A 26,324-nucleotide genomic window follows, 5' to 3' on the forward strand; every position below is an offset into this window, starting at 1 on the left:
AGTTACTTAAAATGTACTAGAGTTGCAAAAAAACTAAGCAGTGTGGTAAGCCATGTCGTTTTTAAGAAATTATGTATTTTTACTTTTAAATTCTATTTAAAGATATGCATTTCAGTATATTTTGCCAGTTACAAATTTAGACTTCCCGGATTGTCATTGATAGAGCCTAGCTATGGAATATTTTAGAAAATGAGGCACTGCCTTAACCTTTGTCTATTACAGTTTGACCATCACTTTAGGATTCGCTCTATAAAGGACACTTTATTTACAAAACACATAAAAAATCACCTGTTGTAGTTATTGGATTAAATTGGAATCCAGTAGGCTGAGGGCTGGTGATGCAAACAGCCACTTTTAACTCAGATTGTCCACATATAGTCAGTGATGCAATAAAGTCAAGTAGGTCTACAATATTTTTCCCATTGCTTTCATTCATTTGTGTATCACATCTATAGAACAAAAACACATAAAAAATTAAAGCCAACATTTATCGTAAGTAAATATACATATGCTTTTCCTTGTGCTATTCTACTGTTTTTCCGCCTTCAAAGATTTTTTAATGCAAAATCTCAATATAACCATTTCAGTTTTGAATCATCAATTAGCCTAATTAGTCTAGTGGAATACTTTTTGAAAACACATGGACACAGATAGAATGTGCAAACTCCACACAGAAAGTCAGCATGGGAATAAAAGCAGGATCTCGGACTCTGAGAGGCAGCAATGTTAACCACTGTGCCGCTATTTCATCCATATTATTCTACCATTTACAGAACTTTAGATGCAATAGATTTGTAATGAAAATTAATCTCTTAATAATGTTGTCAGGACTTCAACTGGTTACCTTAACGATAACACAAATGCTTTTATGCGTAAAGCAAAATAGTTAGACATAAATGATCTTCTACTTACAATAACTTTTCAAAATTCTAGAAAATTATTGTCAGTATAAAACAAATGTACACAAATACCATAATAATATTTTACTGCACCGCATATAGAATTTGCATAGAAAAGTTTGATAAAGTTTTTGAATATATTTTGGAGGTGCCCCTCAGTCAAAGCTTTGTGGTTGTCTATAGTTAAATTTCTCTTGACTGTCTTTCACATTAACATCCCTTGCCTTCCTCAAATTTTTCCATTACTGGACCTCTCATCTCACTCTCTCTATCTTTCATCTGTGCAGTTGAGGAGAATGTGCTTAGGCACAGTAGCTGCAAAGACATCCTTAGAGTCTTGTTGAACATCTGTTGTTTCTGTAGCCAAGCTTAATATTTTAATCTTAATCTACTGGAACCCTCAGTGATAGTGATCAATGGGTCATCTGCTTTATATATTGTGTGATCTGGGGGAAATTCGGTGGAGTAGAATGACCTGTGGTTACTGATGCTTTCCTGTTTCTACTTCCATCCATCTATTTTCCAACCCATTGAATCCGAATGCAGGGTCACGGGGGGTCTGCTGGAGCCAATCCCAGCCAACACAGGGCACCAGGCAGGAACCAATCCCAGGCAGGGCGCCACACACCCACACCCACACACCAAGCACACACTAGGGACAATTTAAAATTGCCAGTCCACCTAACCTGCATGTCTTTGGACTGTGGGTGGAAACCGGAGTACCTGGAGACACAGGGAGAACATGCAAACTGCACGCAGGGAGGACCCAGGAAGTGAACCCGGGTCTCCTAACTGCGAGGCAGCAGAGCCACCACTGCGCCACCATGCCGCCCCTGTTTCTACTTGTTAAATCCTATCTCAGTAGGAATATACCTCCTAGGTTTTGCTTAGGTATTTTTCGTCTTACCTTCCCAACAGAGCAAATTTTGTGGGTGAGTGGGGTAAATTTATACGGTTATTACTGTTTTTACAATTGTTTTCTTCTGGTTGCTAATTTTATAAGAAACATTTTGGCTATTATTATGTCTATTGCTCATTTAATGTTATTTAAATGTTAATAAATACTTCATCACATAAAAAAGAAAAGGTCCCTAAAGGCTGATAATTTTACCTATTACAAAATGTACTCAGTCATATCTTTTTGTGAATTACTAGCTACTATATTACTCCGGTTTCTCTAAAAAATACATAAGGAAAGCTTATTACCACCACTCAAAAAATGATTGTGTTATTTCACAAAAGTATTGCATTATTTTTCAAAAGAATTGTATTATTTCACAATAATTATTGCTTTATTTTGCAAAAGTGTTGCATTATTACTGTGATGGCTAGTAAGAGATTAAGGATTAAAACGATGACAAGAACTGAAAAAAAGGTTTAGGTATCATCATACATGTGTGCTTGGGAAACATCTCAAGGGTTTAATCAACTGTATTACCACCCCGGAACACACAAGATAGCTAGGCAATAACATTTTTCTCTTCTCCCCTATTCAGAAAGGAGGATTGACGTGCCACCAATCAAGACCTCACTTCCGGGGTCACTCCACCTGATCCCACCTCTTCCTCCCAGAAACCATCACTACCGTAAGAGCAGCCATTTTGGACAGACTCAATTTATTAGGAAGAAGTCTCAACAATCTTGCGCCTAATGTGCATTTTTTTTGCACCAATTCAATATACGGGGTTTGACCTTAAGGTGCCCCAGACCATTTATAATTGTCCGTCTTCTTCCTACAGTACACATTTAATCATGTATGTGTGGAGGGATACGTTTAATCTGCACACTTTAGGGTCACAGGGAGCCAGTGATTATTGCAGCAGTGCTAAGTGTAAAACAAGAAGCAACCTGCCAGTAACACTGGGCATTCACATAGAGGGAGAGGTAAAGAAAGCATGTTGTTTGCAATCAAGGAACAATAACTGAACAAAGGTTAAAGAAACACATTTAATTTTAAAAAGAAAAAACTTTAATAAGTTGTACATACAGTATGTTTTGACACAGGCAGAGTGGAAGCACAGAGCTATCATTTCTGACTCATGGCATGAGGGTCCACATGGTTATAAGGCAAGAAGTAACTGTGGTGGACAATATGATAATCCTTTACAGGGCACAGTTACACAGCCAAGCAGAAATGATTGTGCTGTGTGCAGTCCACTAATATAAACTGATAAATAAAGTATCTGTTTAGCTTTAGTCTAGTTATTTACTATAGATATTTTGAAACAGTATTAAACTGGTGGCTCTGCGGCTACTGTTCATAAATTGAATGTCCAGGGGCTGTCGTTGGGGATAGAAAAAGGGGACGAATGCTGTTTACTTCACAGCACATTAAGGAATAAATGATTTTTGGTAATTGAGGAGTATTCCTGACACATTTCCAGTATTCAAAGATCTTGCCTGGTGTTCCCAATAACATCGGGCACACGCATGGGGAGAGAGATTAAGAAAGCCCATAGCAAGCAATTAACTGACATGCATGGGGAGAATGTGCAAACCCCATGGAGACCCTGGCTCTACCACTCTGCTTACATTAAAACATCGGTACCAAATTTACTCATTTTTAACCTGATTAAAATTAAATGTATGCTTGTGACGGTGTGGGTCAGCTCCTTGCTACCTCTTCATTTTTGGGAGTCAATAGAACCCGACACTGTCGATAGTCATGACCAGAATGAGCTAAGAAGATGAGGACAAACAAACTAAGAAAGGGGATGGTGAAATATGCAATTGGTTTTATTAAAAAGAAATCAAAACAAAGCAAGTGTTCAAAAAGTGCAGTGCTTCATCAATAATAAATAATCCAATAAAAACAAAGGAGAGGTGGAGGTTAAAATTCAATAAATAGAAAAATCCATTAAAACAAGGTTAAAATCAACTAGTAGGAAACAGTTCTTTCGACTGTATAAAGCCCATTGCATTCTTCTTGCTCACTGGGGGCTCCCTTGCTTATCCCAGACAGGCCTTGCAGCAGAGGAGTCACCCTACCGACAGATGCAGCTGACCTACCGTAGGTCCAGGTCTACAGTAAGGCTCCCTCTCCAGACACAGGCTTATGTCTCCAACGGTCATAGCGCTCACGCTCGGGCTCTCCTCCCAAGCTTTCTCGACCTCCGCTGCCTTCCCGGTCTTCTGTGGCGAGCTGTTCACACTCCTTGTCACTCCTGCTCTTCAACCCTGCTCAGCCAGAGTGACCAATTTGAAGCACCCCCGAGTGTCAGCCACACACTCGTCCCCAGGGGCTGTCTTCCCAGCTGCCTGCCTTCTATCCCTTGAGCCTGCTCCCTTTATCTTGCTCACACTGGTTCCATCCACCTCCTGCCTTCTTCTGTCTCTTTCTCTCTTTAACGTCCGTTCATTTCTTTATCTTTCAAATTTTTTTACCTTACTCACACTTGCGCTTCCCCTTTTAAATGGGGATGTGGCATAGCTGCGGCAATCAGCAGCTCCCAGCATTAATTAGGGTCACGGGTGATCCCCGCACCTGAGCACTAAGTGCTGGGCTATCTGCTCTTGCATCGCGCATTGGGAACTGCTCTCACCACTCTAACACCGCCCTCCCCCCCCGCCGCCGCCTGAAGACACAAGTCTGGTGATTATTTATTTAAAACACTAATCAGCTGCAGACATCAATTAACCACAATGCTCATGACTTTTGTTCGGTTATTGTCTTTTGATTGCAAACTACATGTTTTCCTAATCTCTCCATCCACATGCATGCCCGCATGTCCTTCTTGCCTTACACTCACTCTGTCTCTCTCTATCTTTCTTTTTTATGGAGACTCAAACTAAAAATGACTCTCATTAAATTACATAGTTGAGGAGTTCAATCCTTGATCCACAAATCATGTTACTGGTGATCGGCAGAGGAATTAGCAATTAGAGACAGATAACACACATAAATTACTGTATTGTTATTTCAAATTATTATTTTTCCTAAATATTAAAATAAGAATAATGAATAATTAATTTAGACTCTTAGCTTATTAACTATTGTTGCCAAACTTCCAGTCTGTTATTCACTCCCTACCATTTACTTTGTAGCGGTGTGAGGTTGCTGCAGATTTTTTTTATGTGACATTCATAAAATATGCATTATTACAACTGACTAATAAATATCACTATTAAAGGTTTTATTTTTTTAAATACTTATTTCATTTGCCTTTATTTGTGAGAGGTACTTTTTTACTTTTACTTTACTTTTTAATTTTACTTTAATTACAGAGTGAAGGGAAGAAGGGCTTCTTTTTTATTTGTTTATTTGTTGGTTTATTAATTTTTGATCGAATTGCACAGGCAATACACACACCTGCTTCTCACTGTGCTCTGTGTACTTATACATGAAACATATGTATCTAGAATAAAAAAAGTCTTTACACTTAATACTTTGGTTAAATGATATTTTCAATGAAGTGGCCTATACCCCAGATATACTGTATAAGTACAAACTCCAGGAGGAATGCCAGGATTTGGCAAATAATCAATCTCAGCAGACTGTTACAGTCAGAGTATATCTTATCCTGTGAGTGATTTAATGATTTACAGCGTCTCCTTCCACAAAGGGTATAGGTCTAGACTGTGATGTAACAAATGGCAATTTTTAGTAGACTGCCAAAACCTCGACAGTACTGTATATCTTACAAACATTTCAAATTTATTTATCAATACAGATACATAGTAAACAGTTCCTTTAAGAAATGAAACCATAAAGTGTTGATTATTAGCATCTCCTATACAGGCCATAACAGGCAGACTGGATTTTTCCTGGAATCAAACATTATATATTAGGTGACTCTTAACATTTTCTGAAAAAGTATGATTGTTTCCATCCTGTCAGTACTGCAAAACCCGAATTTTGGTGTGCTTCTGTTCTGGTCAAACAGGAGTCAGGTATAATTTAAAGACTGGAAACATTAACACTTCAATGAACAAAACACCCAAAAAGGGCATGGTGGGTTGAACAAATATGCAGTATTTAATTATATATTCAAAGTTCATTACAAAGACAATCTGCAACATAGAACTCTAGCTCAGACTACTTTTACAGCAATCACAAACATTTAATGTATTGCTGGTATGTTCTGACTGTTCTCTATAGCATTAAGACAACCACAAAGAGATATTCCATCTATACAGGGACAGGTTAAAGTAGTTAAAGAATGAACTGATATTGACACCAAATTCACATGGGAGAAAGAAATAGTTCCAGAAAGATATAAACGGAAGGTACTTTATCATTAGATATACATAAAACAGGTATTCCTGAAGTCTGCACTTCAGCTGCATCTGAGTTGTTTCATTTAAAATTCATTATGGTACTGTACAGAACCAAAATTAGAAAAAAGTTGTCTCTGTCCAAATATTTATGGACCTAACTGTACTTTTCCAGTTGGAAAATATCGAAACCTAAATGGAAAGGTTTTTTTTTTTCCTTTTTATTAATTTTATTGCAATCCATACAAATCAATCAAGTTTTTACAAAAAGAAAAATTGAGTTAAGAACAAATCGATCCCCACCCCTGAGAGAGAGAACAAGCCAAACGGCATGAAATTTAAGATCTGTAAGCATACCTAAATTAATAAATTCTCTGCGCTTTATGAGATTATTTTAAAATATTACTGATTAGATCCTGCCATGTTTTGAAAAAAGTCTGTACGGATCCTCTGAGTATTTGATTTTTTCCAATTTCAAATAGTATAACACATCAGTATCCCACTGACTTAAAAGAGGAGAGTTTGAATTCTTCCAGTTTTTTAGAATAAGTCTGCGAGCCAAGAGTGTAGTGAATGCAATCACAATTTGGTTTTTCTTTCTCTACTTTAAACCCATCTGGAGGAACCCCAAACACCGCTGTTTATGGGTTAGGAGAGATTGTGAGTCCAAGGCTGTCTGAAAGGTAATTAAAAATTTTCGTCCAGAATAATGTTAATTTGGTGCAGGCCCAGAACATGTGACCCAGTGAGGCTGGGACTTGGTTGCAACGTTCACAGGTTGGATCATGCCCTGGAAACATTTTGGAGAGTTTTAGTTGAGACAGATGTGCTCGATATATAATTTTGAGTTGTATAATTGTATGCTTTGCGCATATGGAGCTCGAGTGAATTCTCTGCATTGCTACTTTCCACTCCTTTTCTGGTATATTAATTGAGAGATCTTTTTCCCAGTGTCCTCTTGGATCTTTGAAAGGGAGGGATTGCAAAATGATTTTATATATTGTAGAGATGGTGTCTAAGTCCTTGAGATTGAGCAATATTTTTTCCAGCATGGATGAGGATGCAAGATGAGGAAAATCTGGAAGGTTCTGTTTAACAAAGTTCCTGATTTGAAGATAGTGAAAGAAATGTGTAGTTGGAATGTTAAATTTGGAATGTAATTGTTCATAGGATGCAAAGACGTGGTCTATATAAAGATCTCTAAGCAAGTTAATTCCAAATTTTTTCCAGATATTAAAAACTGCATATGTTTGTGAAGGTTGAAAGAGGTGCACAGGCTTGCAGAGGTGCCACAGATAGAAGCTTCTCCATCTTAAAATGCTTTCTACATTGGTTCCAGATTCTAAGTGAGTGGCGCACAATTGGGTTATTTGTATATTGCCGATAACATGTACTTATTGGAGCACAGAGCAAGGAATACAAAGAAGTACTACAGGATTTTACTTCTATTGCGGACCAAGCCTGTCTATGTTCTTCAATTTGTGTCCAGGTTCTTATCGCCTGTATATTTGCTGCCCAGTAATAAAACTGGAAGTTAGGTAGAGCCATGCCGCCTTCTGCCTTTTGTCTTTGTAGGGTCGCTCTTTTGATGCGTGGATGTTTTGAATTCCAAATAAATGAGGTTATTGCTGAATCTAATTGCTTAAAGAATGATTTATTAATGTATATTGGAATGTTTACACTTAACAGTGTTAATTCTTCCAGCTAGCGTGAGATGAAGGGTTGACCATCTATGCAAGTCTTGCTTGATTTTTTCCATGCAGACGGCGAAATTTTGTTGATAAAGAGCTTTATGTTTACTTGTGATGTTTACCCCGAGGTATTTAAACTATTCTGCAATGATAAAAGGTAGGGTATCTAATCTAATATTATATGCTTGAGAATTCACTGGAAAGAGTACACTTTATTATTCAATCTAGCCTCTTATGAAATACTAGTCTTTTCAAAAAACAATACAAATACAGCAATTATTCTTTTTTAGATCCCTGATTTTTACAGGAAAAGAAGTAATGAAAAGTATTTATTTGACTATGAATTGAACTGTACTCACCGAAATAAAATAGCTTGAAGAACTTTGTAGCCATCATTATGTTCAAACTCAGTAAGCAGCCAAGGTGACATGGAATAGGAATCCTTTACAAAACTGAATACACTCACAGCTACCTGAGCCAAAGTGATGGCAGGGACTTCATTGATTATCTTCAGCAGGTTCTGTATGCAGATCTTAATACAGTTTGTATCTTTGAAAGAATAACAGGATAATATGAATATTATATTTTTTGCTCAAATGTAACATTAGTATATAATATACACTACTGTATAGCTAGTACATAAATGGCATGGACTGAGAGATCCAAGTATTTTCAAATTTAGTACAGAAGGCTGTTTTTCGCAGTGACAGACATAATTTGATGGATTAACAAGGGATAAAATTCAAATGTATGTTAGAAAAAAAACACCACCTGCTGAGAACCAGATGAGGACTGTGTCTCTCAGATGATATAGCATGCCACACTGAACCCCCACAAGTTCATTGTCTCACAAAGCCACTTTAGGTTATGTTCCTCATGTAAAAAATAAAAAGCCCACATACACAACATCCATACTCCATACATTTTTTACTATTTATTTTTATTCTACTAAAGATCCCAACATCACTAATGTTTCTCTAGTGCAATGAAACATGACCACCACCTGAACCTTTAACCTATGTCTTTTAAACTTTTTAAAGTTTAATTTACCAAAAATGAAGTGCTTACTATTATTATGATGATGATGATGATGGTAAGGGCAGAGTACTTTTTTATTGACTGCACCTCTGCCTTTACCACCATTATCATTCTTAAACTTTTTTGTTAACCTGATAACTTGTTTTACTGGCATTAGATTTCCTTTCTGACAGTAAGTAGGAAGTAAAGCTGAAGGGTAATACCATTAATTCCATCATTTTGAGAATAGGTGCCCTACACAGTTGGGTCTTGTCACCACTCCTTTATTTATTTATTTTACTAAAAACAAATGCATTTTGTATGAAGATTCCAAAATGGTTATGTCTGCTGATTCCACTCTTGCATGTAACATGAAAAATGATGCCAAGCTAAATAGTGTAGCCTTAAAAATGTTAAATTAAATGTTAAATAAGCAAAGGCAAATGACTACTGCCACCTTTAAACAGCAACAGGCACTTTGTAGAGGTATTTGAGAAATTCATGTTGTAAATTCCTGTTACAACCCTTTCTAGCACTCTAACTGGCCAGATCAACACATCTTCTTATATAATACACTACCGTGGCTGTCCATTTGTCTGTCCAGGATTTTAAATCACCTGTAGCTTGCACACCGTTTGACCTATTGACCTGAAATTTGGTACACATATACTACGTGATGTCTACTGCCTGCCTTCAGGGTGATGATTGACCTTCTAGGTTATTCCTGTTTTTATTTTTATTTTATTGTAGAATCAACTCTCTGCAGCAGCTAATAGGGCAGCGCATGCGTATGGGCGCCATTCTCATCCCTATCACCTTCACCGTCACTTCATATCTTAAATCATTTTTGAGGCGATTGAAAATTTAACTGCCAGCTTAAGTTAAAAATTAAGGAAAACGTACTAAGTAATTGCAACACAAACACTGACTTAATCAGTTTTAATGAGAAAAGATGCTGACGAAAGAAGAGAAGAAGCGGGCCGCTATGGTGGAGGAAAGAAGAGCTGCTCAGGAAGCAGAAAGCGCATCGACCTGTGAGCAAACGAATGCTAAACAATAAACAAAGAAAAAGTCTGAATTAGCGTAAGCTGCCCTAATTTGGGGTGTTCATAAGAAATGCACCAATTTACTTTTTGAGTTAGAAGTACATAATTAACAAGAATAGCTGTCTCAGTATTTGAAATATTAAAATGTGTGATTCATTTTAAACATTTAAAGTCTAAATATTCTCAAATTTCTCATTGGCCAGATCCCAAGTAGAAGATCAAAAATAATATCATATTTATTATTATTATAAGAGTGTATTTCCTGGACAAAATATGGTCCAAAAATGGACTAACAAGTGAGGGGTTTTCAGGTCTAGAGGGCCAAAAATAGGGACGAATTAAGATGTGTCAAACAATATATAAAATGTGAGTGTTTTCTTGTATTGGTGAGAAAGGAGATGCCAGAAGAAAAAAGCTAAGGTGATTTCAAAGCATTCTTAATTAATTCTTATGAACACAAAAATTATATTTTTTGTCAAGGATACCTCCAATTTCCCCTTCAAGAATACTCCCATTATCATGGAAAGAATGGCAACAATATAATAAAATAAAAATTATAAGCTTCAAATACAGTATAATTACTTTCATAGTTTATGGCCACCATTAATCTATACATTCACCTTTTAGCACCTTAACTGTATTTATTGCCTGGGCCTTTGAAATGGCTCTGAGAACAAGTGATGCAGAATCTCTCCAGGAGGCACAGCATTGGTCCCAAAGGGAGGTCATAGCTATTATAAGACACTGTAGTTCACGTGTTTGTACCATTTCCTCAACACAGTTCAAGGACCTGCATAGCTGTAATATTGTCTGAAATTACAACAAAGGAATATATCAGTACAAAGGAAATATATGTATACAGTATGTTCTTGCTGTTAGTACCTCTACTTCAAAAAAAAGTTATACAAGTCAAACATTAAGTTGATTGCCCAATCACAAATAACAAACGTTTAGTTAGTAGTGTATCTCAATTGTGAAAACTATTTGCATCATTAATCCCTGCTTCATTTGCAGCAAATACAATTTTATTGACTTTCTTTTTTCAATTATGTAGCAGTTATTAGATTTGTCTACATGGTAATAATGCAGTGTATTCCCAAGTTAACATTAAAGAAAAGAAACTTAAAGAATGGAAATGTGATCTACCGTTATGATATGTCTACAATCATCAGAATAACATTTCATAAGTAACTCATAACTTACAAGATGTCTCACTTCATATAAGAGCAAATTTGTAAAGTTAAAGTTACAATATTTCTATGCTTATTTTTATCAGTACAAACATGGGTAATAGTTTAAACCTACTCATAAAGGAAATCATTTATTTCTAAAGAAGTGAAATATTTAAAACTTTATCATGAGCAACTTACAATGAAAAAGGAACTGTTAAATCTCTTGATTAATCTGTAATCTATTACTAATAGCATACAATAATGCACTCATAGCCTTACCTTAGTCAGCAAGTCCTGGAAAGAACTGACCGATGTATTTTGTATATTTTCATCTTGGGAAGGCAAAGCAGCAAATAAGTACAAGCTTTTGATTAGAATGGTTGGGATACCACTCTCAGTAATAACTGACGTGATTACCTATTTTAAAAAGAATTAAAAAGGAAAATAAGTTGCAATAAACAAATCAACTGTAAAAATAACACCTATCACAAAATCAAGTATTACTTATTTCACAATAAGCATTAAGTACACTTTATGTAAACACTAGTTTATGTTGTTTTCACTGAACTATACATCCCTTTCTTAGAACTGTTTCTTGTTAGAAGTCTTTAAGTTCTTCCTGTGTTAACATTTTTTTCCAACAGTCCTAAAACTCAGTGTTGTGTTAACAAGGGACACCATTGATTCTGTATGTGTGTGCAGGTGATGGCTAATACATCTGTCATTCACTGGACTGTTATATGATGCATGATGGATTCAAAATATATGTCTACTATTGTTCTTTATCATGTACCGTGGCCAGAAACAGCACAATTCTTTGAAATATTATCTAAAAATTATCTTGAGAATTAGTGCTACCTGAATTTACTCCTTATGAAAAAGACAGCACTATGGAAAAATATGTGCAAACTCTGGCAAACAGCACTTGTCTTAAAAACATTAACAATTAACTAGCCTGTCAATTACATCATGTAGATTAGTTACCATATCACTTAACAGTTAAAGATTCAAATTGAATTCAACATAATAAAAGTGTTCTAGAAAAGTCAAAATATGAATTTAACCAATGAAGTATAAATATGTTTTGGAAAGACATTATGTCACTGACTCCATTTCACTCACCGAATTACCACTTGAGAGTATAAAAATTGATTTTAAGAGAAGCCATCCTTTGTTTAATTTCACTTCTTCTTTCCACTGGAGGAACTGTTTCAGAGCAAATTGTGCTTCCTCTGTGGTAAAAACGGAAAAAAATAATTTAACCTTAGCCACTTATTTTTATTATATCCAAATGAATTATTTATCCTTTTTTTACCTAAAAATATGTTTTGAATAAATGGCTTATTTTGTACTCCGTAAGTCATGCTTTAATATTGCACTTTCTTTTATTTTGCAAAGGCCCAGGCCAGTAAGCAACCAAAGGATGAAGACCAGGCGTTAACAATTCTGATATTTTTTAAACCCATTCACTGCAGTTCATATCCATCAAGACATTTTTACAGTTACAAAGATAAACTTTTAGGTGATTTCTTTTCCTCATGTTGCAGAAAAAAGAGAAAAAGAGTTCCAAAGTCCAATAATCAGTCAGTCAGTCAGTCATTTTCTGACCCGCTATATCCTAACACAGGCTCACATGGAAGACCAGTAATACATTAAATAAAAATGTTTAGGTGACAATATTGAATCAAATGAGAAATAATGCTGAATCTTACTAAATTTTCAGAAGCCTTATAGCATTGTTTAATTAGCCACAGGTGTTTTTAAGCAAAAAAATTTATGAAATATAATTATATATTGTTTTTATATATTAGAGAAAAACGTCTCATGTCTGCTAATGCCAGATCACATATTAAAATGAAGTTGTTTCGCATAGTAGGCTTGAAAGTGGATAGATGGATGGATTTATTTACTCAGATGTTCGTTTTATATCATGAAAACACTGTAAAGGTTGTACGAAAAAAATAATATGTTATCTATGTATACTTTTGGGCTTTCCTATGGCAGTTTGTGAATTTGCACCATTGAATTAAGCCACCTTCAGGTCAGGTCAGGTTACACTGGTACAGTGCATTGCCACACCCACCACATGACAAAACAGCCCGGGATCCTAGTTGGTAACCCCCCAGGCAGACACACGGTCCAGTCCCACCCTCCGGAAATGACCATCTATCTGCCGCAGCCAGGTATTACGTGGGCAACACCTTGGCCTGGTCCAGCCACTCGGGTCCTCAACAATGAGGATCTTGCGAAACAGATCACCCTCAGGGAATCGCACCACATGGCCGTAGTGCTGTAACTGACACTCCCGTACAATGCAGGTAATGTGCCTCATTCAGGACTCCACGAGCAACTGCTCATTCGACACAAAGTCAAAATACGGTAACCAAGGATTCTCCAAGGAGTCTCAGGTCACTGGACAGCATTCATGTCTCGCAACCATGTAGCATGACAGGAAGCACCAGGACTCTAATGACTTGGACATTCAACGTTGAATATGCACAAATACAATGCATAGTGTCCACCTGGTAAAGTTTTTACTTGTATTTTTTCTAACTTTCAATCTCTAATCACACCTCTTTCAGACCACACTCTGCCAGGTTGATATGATGCACCACTGTAGCCAATGAATGAGCTATTACTGGCTAAGACCACTCACCAATGAATGTCAGGGGAGTTCGGTCTTCAGTTCAAACGATCGTTCTCATTTTAGCACACTTCTCAGCCATTCAGTACAGTATTTTATTACAATTACATGCGTTTTGGATTTTGTGAACACATGGCTGTATATCTGATATATGGATCATGTGACACAAGTAATCAGAATTTGTTTTCAACAAGAAACATCATTTTGATGCAAGTTTTGAAATAAGACAGTTTGATGAGGATCAGGTTGGCACACAGAGATGCCCCCCAGACTATAGAATTTCCCTTTTATCCCATATCTGGAAAATGTTCACAGTTTAGTGACTCTACAGTTGGTCCAGCATGTGTGTGTTGCATAAGTATGGCCTGGCATGGATTGGTATCCCATTAAGGACTGGTTCTTACATTGTACATAATGCTGCTAGCTTGCACTAATAAACTTTCTGAGTGTGAAAAGGATGAAAAAACTGATGAATGGATGTTTTAAAGTGGGATTGCGTACAGATCCAGAAAATCATGAAACAAGAAATTTACTGCTATACCAAACAGACAATGAGGATGGAAATGGCTTCTGAAAAATATAAGCAAAAGAGAACAATAACTATTTCATCATCTTAAAGTCAAGGAGAGAAAGAATGAGTTGAGATCATCCAGCTATATTTTCCAATTACAGTTTTAATAACAGTTACCAAAAATGAGAAAAATATACATAATCAAAGATTTCAAACTAATGTCAAATTTGAACTAAAAGCTAAACAGCAGAATGTCATAATGAGTCAGGAGAGAACTGATTTCAACTAATAACATTTTTAAACAGAAATTATCTTAAAAAGCCAGAACAGGCATATCTGTAAAAATAATCATCAAGGAACATAAGGCATTTTATTGCACAACATTAAAACTTTTGATAGCAATGTTGTAAACCAAAAAGGAAAGCATCATGGCACACAACTCCTGCATTGCACCAATAGGAACCGGGTTTGTGCTAGGTTTAAGTGTGGCCATGGATAAACTATGTGAGCATGGGCTTTTTATGGCAATACTGCATTGTTTACACAGTCAAACACACACGGCATCCCAAACTAACGTACATAAATTGTATAAGCAAGTTTTGTTAAAACGCATTTAACATATGTATGTATGCACTTTAAATGAAGGGCATACGTCCCTGCTCTGAACCTATTCCAGCTAGGCCCAGGTTGGGCTCCGTAATGATGCCGAGGTCAACTGTGATAATCAGTTTTTAAACTGATATTTGAAAATGAAAAAATGTGAAGGCATACTGCTAAAAAAACAGAGGATAATGTAACAACTAGATTTGTGTTTTTCTCCTTTATACTAAATAAAAGCTAATTATTTTGAAATGTTATCATTCAAGGGTAAATGACAACACAGCTGGAACAGCTAAAACACAGTAACTATTCAATGAAGAACCTGAAAGCATCTTGAAGATTTAAAAATAAGTAAAGTTTTTTATTCAAAAAGAAACAAAAGACCAACAAAAACTTTAAATCTAAATATACAATATGAATGGTGGTTGGGGGCGGCACGGTAGCGCAGTGGTAGTGCTGCTGCCTTGCAGTTAGGAGACCCGGGTTCACCTTCAGGGTCCTCCCTGTGTGGAGTTTGCATGTTCTCCCCGTGTCTGCGTGGGTTTCCTCCGGGTACTCCGGTTTCCTCCCACAGTCCAAAGACAAGCAGGTTAGGTGGTTTGGCGATTCTAAATTGTCCCTAGTGTGTGCTTGGTGTGTGGGTGTGGGTGTGTGTGTCCTGCTGTGGGTCGGCGCCCTGCCCAGGATTGTTTCCTGCCTTGCGCCCTGTGTTGGCTGGGATTGGCTCCAGCAGACCCCTGTGTTCGGATTCAACGGGTTGGAAAATGGATGGATGGATGGATGGTGGTTGGCATTATACATATAAAAACACTTGAAGAGAAATGAGAAAAATAATGTGCTACATTTTAACTTAAAACATGTAAAAGTATAGATTGCACAAGATAAAGACAAACCATCTTTTTTAGGGTATTTCACTGCAAAAAGCCCTAACTCAACTTTTTACTTCAAACACAGATATGCCTATCTCTCTGGTTATTTCAGATGTATAAGATAAAAGTTACTGAAATCGTTACTGATGCAATATTACGTCAAATAACCCTTAAGCTTACTGTGTGCACCCATCCAACATTCAGTTCTTATACTTGAAGACTGCTCAGGCATTTTTACAATTTAAAGCAGTGTAATATGGAAGCTACATATATTTATTCAGTGTATTTTGCCTCCAGACTATTACAGGTATTTAGAAATGTGTATATTAATTTGTTTTTTTAAATAGATGTTAGTTTGAAGGTATGCTTTCTTTATTAATTTAAACTATGTTCAAGTAAATGTAAGAACATTACACTAGAGACTGTAATTCCTTAATTCCAAAGGAAGGGTATGGTGTACTTTGCTAACCAAAATGTCTAAACCACTCCAAGACAAAGTCCTTAAAATAGTTCTTTTAAATATAGTTTCTACATAAAAGTTAATACCTTCTCCTGTTCTTTTCTCTTAGTTTGTCTGCATCTAAGTATTTATGAACTTGGTTTAATTAGGACACCTAAGATTAATTCATTCCAGTGCTCCATGTACAAGTATGGCAACCCATATTACATTCTAATTTTGGCTCTGTACAATGGTAGATGTTCCTGTTATTCTACTATTAGGAACTTGTAAAGCCCTGTATCTGCCTTGCATTGTCTTTAGCTGTTTGGTATATGGGGCAATACCTAACTTGTCTTTATTATATCAAACAGGTTTAATTTCCTGTAAATGCCACCCAAATGCCATTTATGAAAATATATGCTGAGATCAAAATACAATCTAAAATGCACTTTTGAATTTAACAGAATGTCATGTCAACAGACGACCAAGTCTATATTTTTTTCTGTACTCCTTTTTCTGTTATAGTCTTTCAAAGTATTTCAAAGCATTTTAGATTCATTTGATCATTTACCCTAAACACAATGTTAGAAATATGTTTAACCTTTTAATATACTCAGTCTTTTCTACCAAAATATTAGGGAATAAATAACATCACAGAACAGAACAGAAACATTTAATTTCTAAGATTGCTCTGGGATTAAAAAATCAAAAACAGACAAACCCAAAACATGCTATCATATTGATTCTCACTGCATGCAGTTTATTTTGCCAATTTCAGATATTATACCACCACCCTAGCCCATTGCAAACTAGAAGGTGATATAAAGTGCTGCCAATTCAGCTAGTCTATGCAGCAAACTAGAAATTTAGCAAAGGCAATGTTAAAATGGCCATTCAGAAAGGCTTTACTATCTGGTATAAACACAAGGAGAGAAATAAGAGGATTACGGTCAACCAAGGGTATCATACATCCATCCATTTTTCACTTATCCAGAGCAAGGCCACATGGTAGTTAGAGCTTATTCCAGTAATTACTGGGTATATGTCAGTTATAGCACCTGAACAGGGTGCCAGTCCATCACAGGGTGAACACACACACACGGCCAATTTACCAATGTCAATTCACATTTTTATTTTTAATAAATTTGCAAAAACCTCAAGTAAACTTTTTTCACGTTGTCATTATGGGGTGTTGTGTATAGAATTCTGAGGAAAAAAATGAATTTAATCCATTTTGGAATAAGGCTGTAACATAACAAAATGTGGAAAAAGTGATGCACTGTGAATACTTTCCGGATGCACTGTATGTTGCATGTCTTTGGACTGTGGGAGAAAACCAGAACACCAAAAGGAAACCCCCGCAGACACAGGAAAAACATACAAACTCCACACAGGGATATGAACCCTAGTCTCCTTACTGTGAGGCAGCAGATGTACTACTATATTACAGTGCCACCCCCAAAGCCATCAAATAGAATAAACCTTTTATTTACTACTAGCTGTGTAAGCCCGTGCTGTAAAAAGCACGGGGTCCTAGAAACTATTGAAATTGCCAGAAAAACAACTGAAATGCGGAGATGTCAGGAAATTGAAAGGAACTACTCTGGGCATCTCTCTCCGAGGAGGTTTCATGTTGCCAACATGCTTGTATCATTTGTGCATTTGCGGCTAAGCGACCGTCTTTCTTCAGAGGTTTCCTTTTGCCGACGTGCTCGTCTCGCTTCTGTATTAGCAGCTAAGCGAGGGACTTTCTTCGGAGGTTCTGGTTTGCTGACATGCTGGCCTCGCTTGTGTATCCTCGGAGGTGGAGCCCTTACCCCGACTCTACATCTCACTTCCAGGCCAAACAGACACACACACTTCCACGCGTAGATGTACAGGTGTATATATATAAGATAGCTGATATGATTGTCAGGGATCCCCCAAAAGCATGTGGTTCTATTGCTATGATACATTTCCCAGGTAAGTACCATTAGTGAGCAATAGACCATAGTTGCACAGACACTAACACCCACATGTACTATTCTTAAAATGCTCTCTACTTTTCCTACATATACCAATTGTAATAATAATATATCCCAGATTAACATACCTCGTAAACTTCAATGCCTGCAACTTCAAGTAAGAAGGCCTTCTTAGTGTACATAAATTAACCCTGAGGTTGCTCTAAGTAACCTCAAGAATGGTTACTTAACTAAATCTATGAAGGGTCACATTAAGTGCAACAATTGTAACCAATCTCCAAGTCAGATGCCGAAGTCTAGAGGCACTGCTCTCTGCTGCTATGCTAAGTCACACGATCAAAATGAAAGAATGTTGAGATCTTAAATTTGCAAGAAAAATTAAAATTACGCTAAGACTGTTAAATGCATTACAGATTAGTTCTTATTTTGCAGTTATATTCACTGACACATCTATAAAGGATTCAGAAATTAAGCACTTTTACTACTTTTGAGTAGAGGATGATATTTTTGAAAATCTTTTAAAGTCTTGGGGTAGCTTGCAATAACCAATGACAATCAAATCTAATCAAAGCTATTTTTTAGCAATCCATTACATTAATAATAGAACAACATATTCAAATGTGTCATATTTGTGTAAGCACATCATGTGTGGGTGCGTTACAGCATGCACATTTTTCCCAAATGCTAATAAATAAATATTTGGAACCTTATGTGCTCTTTTATTCTTGCAAGTCAGAAAATGTTAAAAAACCCAAACTTGACCTGAACATTGTGGTGCAGCGCTTACAACTACCTTAGTCTACCGCACTGAGTCCATACCTAGTTACCTACCATTTTGTTTCTGAAGCATTTTTTCTATAACCATCTCCCGTATTTAATTCTGATGTAGTTTTTGTTACAAGCTGTACTAAGTTAGTAAGTGTATCTAACAAACTCATCAGAAACACTACCACTGCACATAGATCAACACATTTAAGTTAAATTAGAATCTTCTAAAAATTTACTACCACCATATCCTTTTTGGCTGTGCCATAGGAAGGTTGATGAAAAGATTTGTTGCTTAAGAAATGAGTCTTCTTTTTATAGATGCTACAATGATCTACCCCTGCATCTTAGTAATGATACACAAAAACAGAACTACAGCATAACAAAGGTAAACAGCATATAAATAAATGTTAAAAAGGGTAACACTTGTGGTTTATGTCTCAAAGTTACCATGTTATGTATATGTGGCTTGACCAAAATCTTTTCTTTAAACTGTAAGAAAAATGTCATTGTAGCACACTGACAGTGTTTTGCAAAGAACATGGAAAATTGTCTAAACAGCTGAAGGTTCCTGTTCAAACAGCTGAAAGTTCCTGTGTATTGACAGTTTGTTCTCCTCACACAATTAGTTTCATTCTCTGTTGTACTGTACAACTGTTGAGGCAGGCCAGTGTTAAATCCCTCTTAATATAATATACAGGGTAATTTGAAAAACATTTGATGGATTACTTAGCAATAAAGTATTACACTATATAAACATGAAGTATGCACCAAATTATCCAGATTTTGGCATTTTAGGAAATGACAGAATGCAATTTGGCTACCATGTTGAACATTGATAATAACATGCAACAAAGGATCTTGGATGAGTTAAACTACAAGATTGAAATGTGAAATGAAAAGTGCATACTAAGCAAAATGGAAAAAAATGAGAGTTCCATTCCATATTGATTTAGACCTAAAAATCCAAAATGATAGTTAATGAGTAATAATATTGCTCCACTTATTTAGAATTACTTTACATGAGTCTCTGTGTGGAGTTTGCATGATTTCCCCGTGTCTGTGTGGGTTTACTCCGGGTGCTCCGGTTTCCTCTCACAGTCCAAAGACATGCAGGTTAGGTGCATCGGCGATCCTAAATTATCCCTTGTGTGTGTGAGTGTGTGTGCCATGTGGTGGGTTGGCACCCTGCCAGGGGTTGGTTCCTGCCTTGCACCCTGTGTTGGCATGGATTGGCTCCAGCAGACTCCCGTGACACTGTGTTAGGATATAGTGGGTTGGACAATGGCTGACTGACTGACTTGAGTACCAAAATGAGTGGTAAGTCCCAGGAAAACACTATGAGTTCTTAGCCAGTTAGTGCCAGGAGTGTATTAGACAGTAATAAAAATGAAAGCAAGACAAAGTAAACTGAAGAGAGCATGTGTCAGAAGTGTAGGCAGAGTTACCAGCTAAAGCAGCTCAAATAGTTTTCTGAGGCCAGTGGTATTATTGAGAACTATGCAAGAGAGACAGAAAAGACCTGCCATAATCTGCTCCTTTTGGTTAAGGGAATGATAGCAATAACACCTGTAGGGAATAATAAGTGGACTAGACAGCACAGTAGCTACTATGTACAGGCTGAATGGTCATCTAAGGAGCTACTGGAAAATAATACCCTGGTTACAATATCATCCCTCCATGACTTGTGTTCGAATGTAAACAGATTTTATCAACACTACCTCTGGACAGAGCTAAACATTTAGAAATAGGCTTACATCAGTCTAGATGAGGACGGAAGCATTCATTTTCATAAAAGAGGTTGAGGTAAACAATAACCATGATGTATAAGTTTTAATCAATACTCTTTCTACATTTGTCAATCTTTAGCACAGGCTGTTTATTATTCTAATCCACCCAGACTCGGATATTGTTAGATTACTTCTATACAATTCTGAGACTGCAAGCCATGTGAAATAAAGCAATTTTCAAGAATTTTTCAATCCATAATAAAAATTCTGTGAAAACTGTAATTTCAGACTTAGCAAGATATTCCAAAGTCTGCTTTATCAAAGTTGTGCGGGTATTGTAAATGAACCAATATCAACAAAGCAAACAAATGTTTTATGCCCTAGACAGCACTGAAGCGTTTGATAGTTGAAGGACATTTCTTCACATTTCACCGCTCACAAGACCCTGATTGTTGCTTTAAATAGTAAGCAGTATATTTTGTACTGAATTGAGCAGCTGCTATGAAGTCCCCATGAAAGCAGTTAGTAGGTTATGCTCTACCGAAGACTTTCAAGTTTACAGAAGAATTGCAAAACACCTGAGTTTTAAAGAACTGAAACCTCCTTTTCTTGTCTGAGTGTGGCATAGCAGGAATAAAATGAAATTAATAATTGACTAAAATAGTTCTTAGGTGAATTATAAAACGTAGATTAAAGAAGATGAAGTATTGAAAGAGCTTAATTGTACAACTGCACTGTAAAGCTACTTGTTATTTTTGTTCTACCAAAATACAGTATACATGTTCAAAACCCAAAATAATTTAAAAAAAAAATGCTAACTGGGCAACATTTGTGTTTTATAAAATCATTACTTAACTTCAGGCTACTCCATTTTGACCTGTAAGCCAGTCTTAGACTGTATTGTTAAATGCATTTATAGTTTTTAAACTATACATTTATCAGAATGGTGAATGCATCCACACTGTTCATTAATGGAATGCAGCAATATCTCTAGTGAAAGCAAAGTTTCAAAATATAGACTTTGAAGAGTTAATTTAAAAATGTATAGGGCTTACTGAATAATAAGGCCAGTGTACCAGGCTTGTTAAATTCTAAATTGTGAAACCCAATACTTTAGCATTTATTCTTACATTCTTAATGGCTATTAGTTACTAAATTTAATCTATTCATTAACATTTTGAACGCAATTATACTATTTCACCATTGCAGAACACTAAGCCTTTCCTAGCAGCATCATGAATAAGGCAGAAACAAACCCTGGTGAAGACTTCAAAGCACTGCATGGCACACAAAAGCACACAGGGTTAATTTAGAATCTTTATTCATGACAGTGTTAGGTGATGGGTGTAACACAACAAGAAGCAGAGGACAGAAAGATATGAAAGAAGATAATCTGCTGTGGCAACCCCTAACGGGAGCAGCCGAAAGAAGAAGATTCAGGACAGTGCTAGTTTATAGGTTAATAGCGGAATAAGCAATTACCTCTAGATCCCTTGAAAGTTAGAAAAATGTAGTGGTGGAAGAGGGTGGTCTGCAGTACAAGATTTTAACTGACTGATGCTCTCTAGCATATGAAACTGTAGAATTCACAGAAGTGTAGGGAAGTCATTTAGACTAGTTTAACAAAATGTGCGTTTTATATATTGGACCGTGGACGCCCTCGATTCTTCACATAAGAATGTGAATGTGTTTTCTCTCCTCAGCTGTGAATTACTAATATCATTTGTACCCAGCATGTACTATATTTGTGCATGTCTTCGTCTATGTGTAAACTTTTGTGCTATTTATTTTAATTGATAAATGTTTTCTTTCTATTGATACATATTTATTCCTGCCATATTATTGTTATAAATCTGTTGAATCACTCAAAGGTTTATAGTCAAGTGAACAGTACTCAGTAACGGATATGAGGGACAACAATGGTGCTGTACCCACCATGGATACTGTCAAACTTGTTTTTACCAGCACAAAATAAGAATCATAACCTTACTTGAAATTAAGCACTATTTTTGTATTAACTAATTTAAATTATAATGAGCAGGCAGCATGGCACATTGGTTAAGGCTTTGGATTTCAAACCCTGAGGTTGTGGGTTCATATCACACCACTGACACTATGTCACACTGAGCAAGTCACTTCACCCGCCTGTGCTTCAACTGGAAAAACAAAAGAAATGTAAGCAGTTGTATCTCAAATGTTGCAAGTCACTTTGCACAAAGGTGTTGGCCAGATAAATGTAAATGATGTGGTTGTCACATATCAGCATATTATTTTAAAAAAGGTTACAAATTTTTACTTTACTGACAGAGTCAAAACCTGTACTATATTTTCTGTCTGTGCTGTTTGGACATCTGCTAACATCATCCTTTGGGGATATATCCTGATTCAGCTTAATGCCTTCTTCATTAACAAATCAGGAGCGCATAAAATATTAGGTTAGAGCAGTAAAGAGAAATCCCCTGTCCATTGGAGCGGTAGTAGCTACACAAAATGGACATGTGACATGAAATCTTAAAATACACTGGTGAGAGGGATACTTGCAGAAAAGTTAAACATTAACCAATTGGGACCAGATAAACCAGATATTTGTCATAAAAGCAGCTAACTGTGGTTCAATTTATTTGTGGACGTTCCAGCTATACTGTAAGAGATTTACTGAGATTAAACTGTGGCAGAGATGCAGAGAGGACCTCAATCCCAGTAGTCAGCGGAAGTGTGTAGTGGTCGATGGGAAGAGATCTTGATCGGCACACAGATTAAGCAAAATCACCATTTAGTAGGAAGAAAACATTAGAGCAGTGCTCTAGGTGTAAGGAGTAATAAGGACACCTACACATTGTCATATTAGGATGGCAGGCTATACCAGCTCTTCCACAACCCCCACCACACACCAAGCCAACCACCCTCACCCCCATTTTGGAAGAAACAGTGCTGCCTAACAGCTCCAAGACACTGGGTTTGAATCCTGGCCCAAATATTAAAAGTGTGTTTGCATGTACATGTGTGAGGTTTTCTCCTGAGACACAATTCTGCTTCTGCATACCAAGGACATGCATTTTAGGTTCACTGGTATCTCTAAACTGACTGTTTATGAGTGAGTGTGTGGGTGTGTACCTGACTAAGTGCTGTAATGAAGAGACGTCCCCAATCCTGCACAAATCACCAGACCACAACAGAGGAATGAAATTGAGCAAATTCATTAATTTATTAAATTCATTCAATTACTAAATGTATGTAGTCTGTCCCATTTAGAGTCAGCTGTAAGGTGAGAGGCAACCCTGAATGAGGCAGCACTCTACTGCTGGGCACACCAATGTACACACACACACACACACACACACACACACACACACGTATACAGTGTTGATTTAGAGCTAACAATTAACTTAACACATAGGTCTTTAACAACAACAACATTTATTTATATAGCGCATTTTCATACAAATAATGTAGCTCAAAGTGCTTTAGAGTGTAAGAGGAAACCAGTGTACAGTACTCAGCAAAACTGTAGCCATAAAAAACATTTCCTTAGATGAATGTTTTATGCAACTTTATTTGTTGCAAAAAATATTTAAATCAATTTAACAGACTATACAGTACCTTCACAGAAAGACATATTTGTGCATATTCCATACAGAAACAAACAGCATACTCAATTTTAATAAATCTTTCAGGACTTACATAGCATACATGTTACAAGAGAAAATATTGTTAAAACCATTCCTGTCCTCTCTATGACTTAATTCAAACTTAAGGATATTTGCAATACAGAAACAGGCTAAACAGTTGGTTTCAATGCTTTCCTCTTCTGAACAAACCTCTATAATACTCCAAAAGAATCAGAAAAAAAGCTATGTGGATCAACAATTAGGACACTACATTAGAGTGAACATTCAGAACAAATTGAAAAATAAGTTCCTAGAGGTGGCAAACCGAGAAAAAGGCTGAGAACACCTGATCTAGTGATATCACATGACATCTGATCAGATATGCATCAACAGCTTGCTATGGTTAAGCATTTTCATTGTTTAGTATGTCTACTATTATCCAAATCAAGAAGTGTGACCTACTTTTATCAGTAACCAAAATCAACCATCATACTCCACTTCGCAGCATTGGGTTTATATTAGTATGTGGCTTTCACTAGTTGGTACAATACTTTGGTAGACAAAAAAAAGTTTTGGATCCCCCTATTTATAGGTAGTGTTAACACTCTATAGCCAAAAGATTGATAAATTGGATGATTAAGGAAATGAAGATAGACTGAATTGAACCTATAATGAATAGAGTAGCTGCGGTGGGCTGGCGCCCTGCCCGGGGTTTGTTTCCTGTCTTGCACCTGTGTTGGCTGGGATTGGCTCCAGCAGACCCCCGTGACCCTGTAGTTAGGATGTAGCGGGTTGGATAATGGATGAATGGAAGAATAGAGTAGGAATCAGGCATTTGCTTTTTTTGTTGTTGTGGTTGTGGTATTACTGTCCATAGTTTATTCTCGTAGTGTTGTTCTCAGTTTTTTGTTTACTTCAGCCTGTGTCTATTTTGGGTTCAAAGTGAGGTACTGTTGACAACCGATTCAGGTAAGATCAATGCACTTAGTTTTCTGTATCTGCCGCCAAGTGTTGATAACTAGCTGTTAAATGGGGCTAGAGTGAGTAGTAGTGTGATTTAGCCATTTAAGAAGCTGTTCAGAAACAGCTGTTCCTCATCTACTGAAATGTGTGATCATCAAGAGAATTTCTTAGTATTCTTTTTTTGTCAGGTATTTATTTATAATTAAAAAGAAGTAGTGATAGTCCTGAATATCCAGCTTTTCACTAATGTTTGTTTTTCCAGCATGTTTTCCTCACTTACACTCCCTATTCCTGATATTACTTCCTACTTCTATGTTCACCTCCCACACCGATAGGTCTCTATTCCTTTTAAACTAATCTCTCTTCCTCTACCCTCAAGGTCTTTGATTACTGGTGGACTGTGGAACTCTTTCTCAGCTTTGAACAAGGCTGATTTTATCACTGCCTATGTCTCTCATCTTTCTCTTGGCTTCCTAGCTCTGACATAAACACGGATCACTTCTTGTAACTCTAAGTCCTGTTGCATTTTCCTCCTCTTACATGTTTTCTCACTCCTGCTTTTAAACGAGGTGGTGGTATTGGTCTTCTCTTGTCTCCTAACTGAATATTTACTGCTCCTGATCATCTTAGCTCCTTCTTATTTTCTTTTCTTTTGAATTTCATTTTGTTCAAGTAACCTTCTCCTATAACCTACTTCTCATCATGATCTATCATCCTCCAGGTCTGCATTAAATTGATTTTGTTTTTTTCTTCTGTATCTTTGTGCTGAGATCCCATTATTCTAGGAAATTTCAACCATAACCTTGACTTTCCCAGCTCATCCGATTTCCTTATCCCCTTTGCTCTTCTTTTTCCTTCTCCCTGTCTCAATCCTCTCAAACTCATTCAGCAGGTCATCAACTTGATTTTATTTCCATGCACAACCTCTCCTCTCCTCCTTTCCTATCCATCACTCCCTTATATACATATCTCAGACTACTTTTTCATTTCCTTTTCTGTTGTTTTTCTGTCCCCCCTTCTACACCTTCAACTGCAACCATCAAAATGCAATGAAATCTGCCTTCTCTATGTCCTCACGTCATTTGCACTTCAGTTCTGTCTGCACTTCCTTATCCCAATTACCTTGCCCAGCTCTCTGTAGACTCTACAACAAGCACTCTTATTCCTTGCTTCTCTTCTTATTTTGATGCCC

The 26,324-nt window shown here is 36.7% G+C and overlaps 1 protein-coding gene across 5 annotated transcripts in view; it reads right to left on the reverse strand.

Annotated features, from left to right (window-relative positions):
- Window positions 1-26,324, reverse strand: part of wdfy4 (WDFY family member 4) — a 235,119-nt gene that overhangs the window by 195,802 nt on the left and 12,993 nt on the right. For all 5 annotated transcript variants that reach the window (XM_039773975.1, XM_039773981.1, XM_039773989.1 and 2 more), the window contains 5 exons: window positions 12,162-12,271; window positions 11,319-11,456; window positions 10,488-10,677; window positions 8,164-8,353; window positions 289-449 (listed from right to left, as the gene is read on the reverse strand). In XM_039773975.1, the coding sequence (XP_039629909.1) occupies window positions 289-449; window positions 8,164-8,353; window positions 10,488-10,677; window positions 11,319-11,456; window positions 12,162-12,271 (789 nt within the window). The remainder of the gene's footprint in view (window positions 1-288; window positions 450-8,163; window positions 8,354-10,487; window positions 10,678-11,318; window positions 11,457-12,161; window positions 12,272-26,324) is intronic.

The sequence above is a fragment of the Polypterus senegalus genome, chromosome 1 (assembly GCF_016835505.1).
Source record: "Polypterus senegalus isolate Bchr_013 chromosome 1, ASM1683550v1, whole genome shotgun sequence".
NCBI lineage: Eukaryota > Metazoa > Chordata > Cladistia > Polypteriformes > Polypteridae > Polypterus > Polypterus senegalus.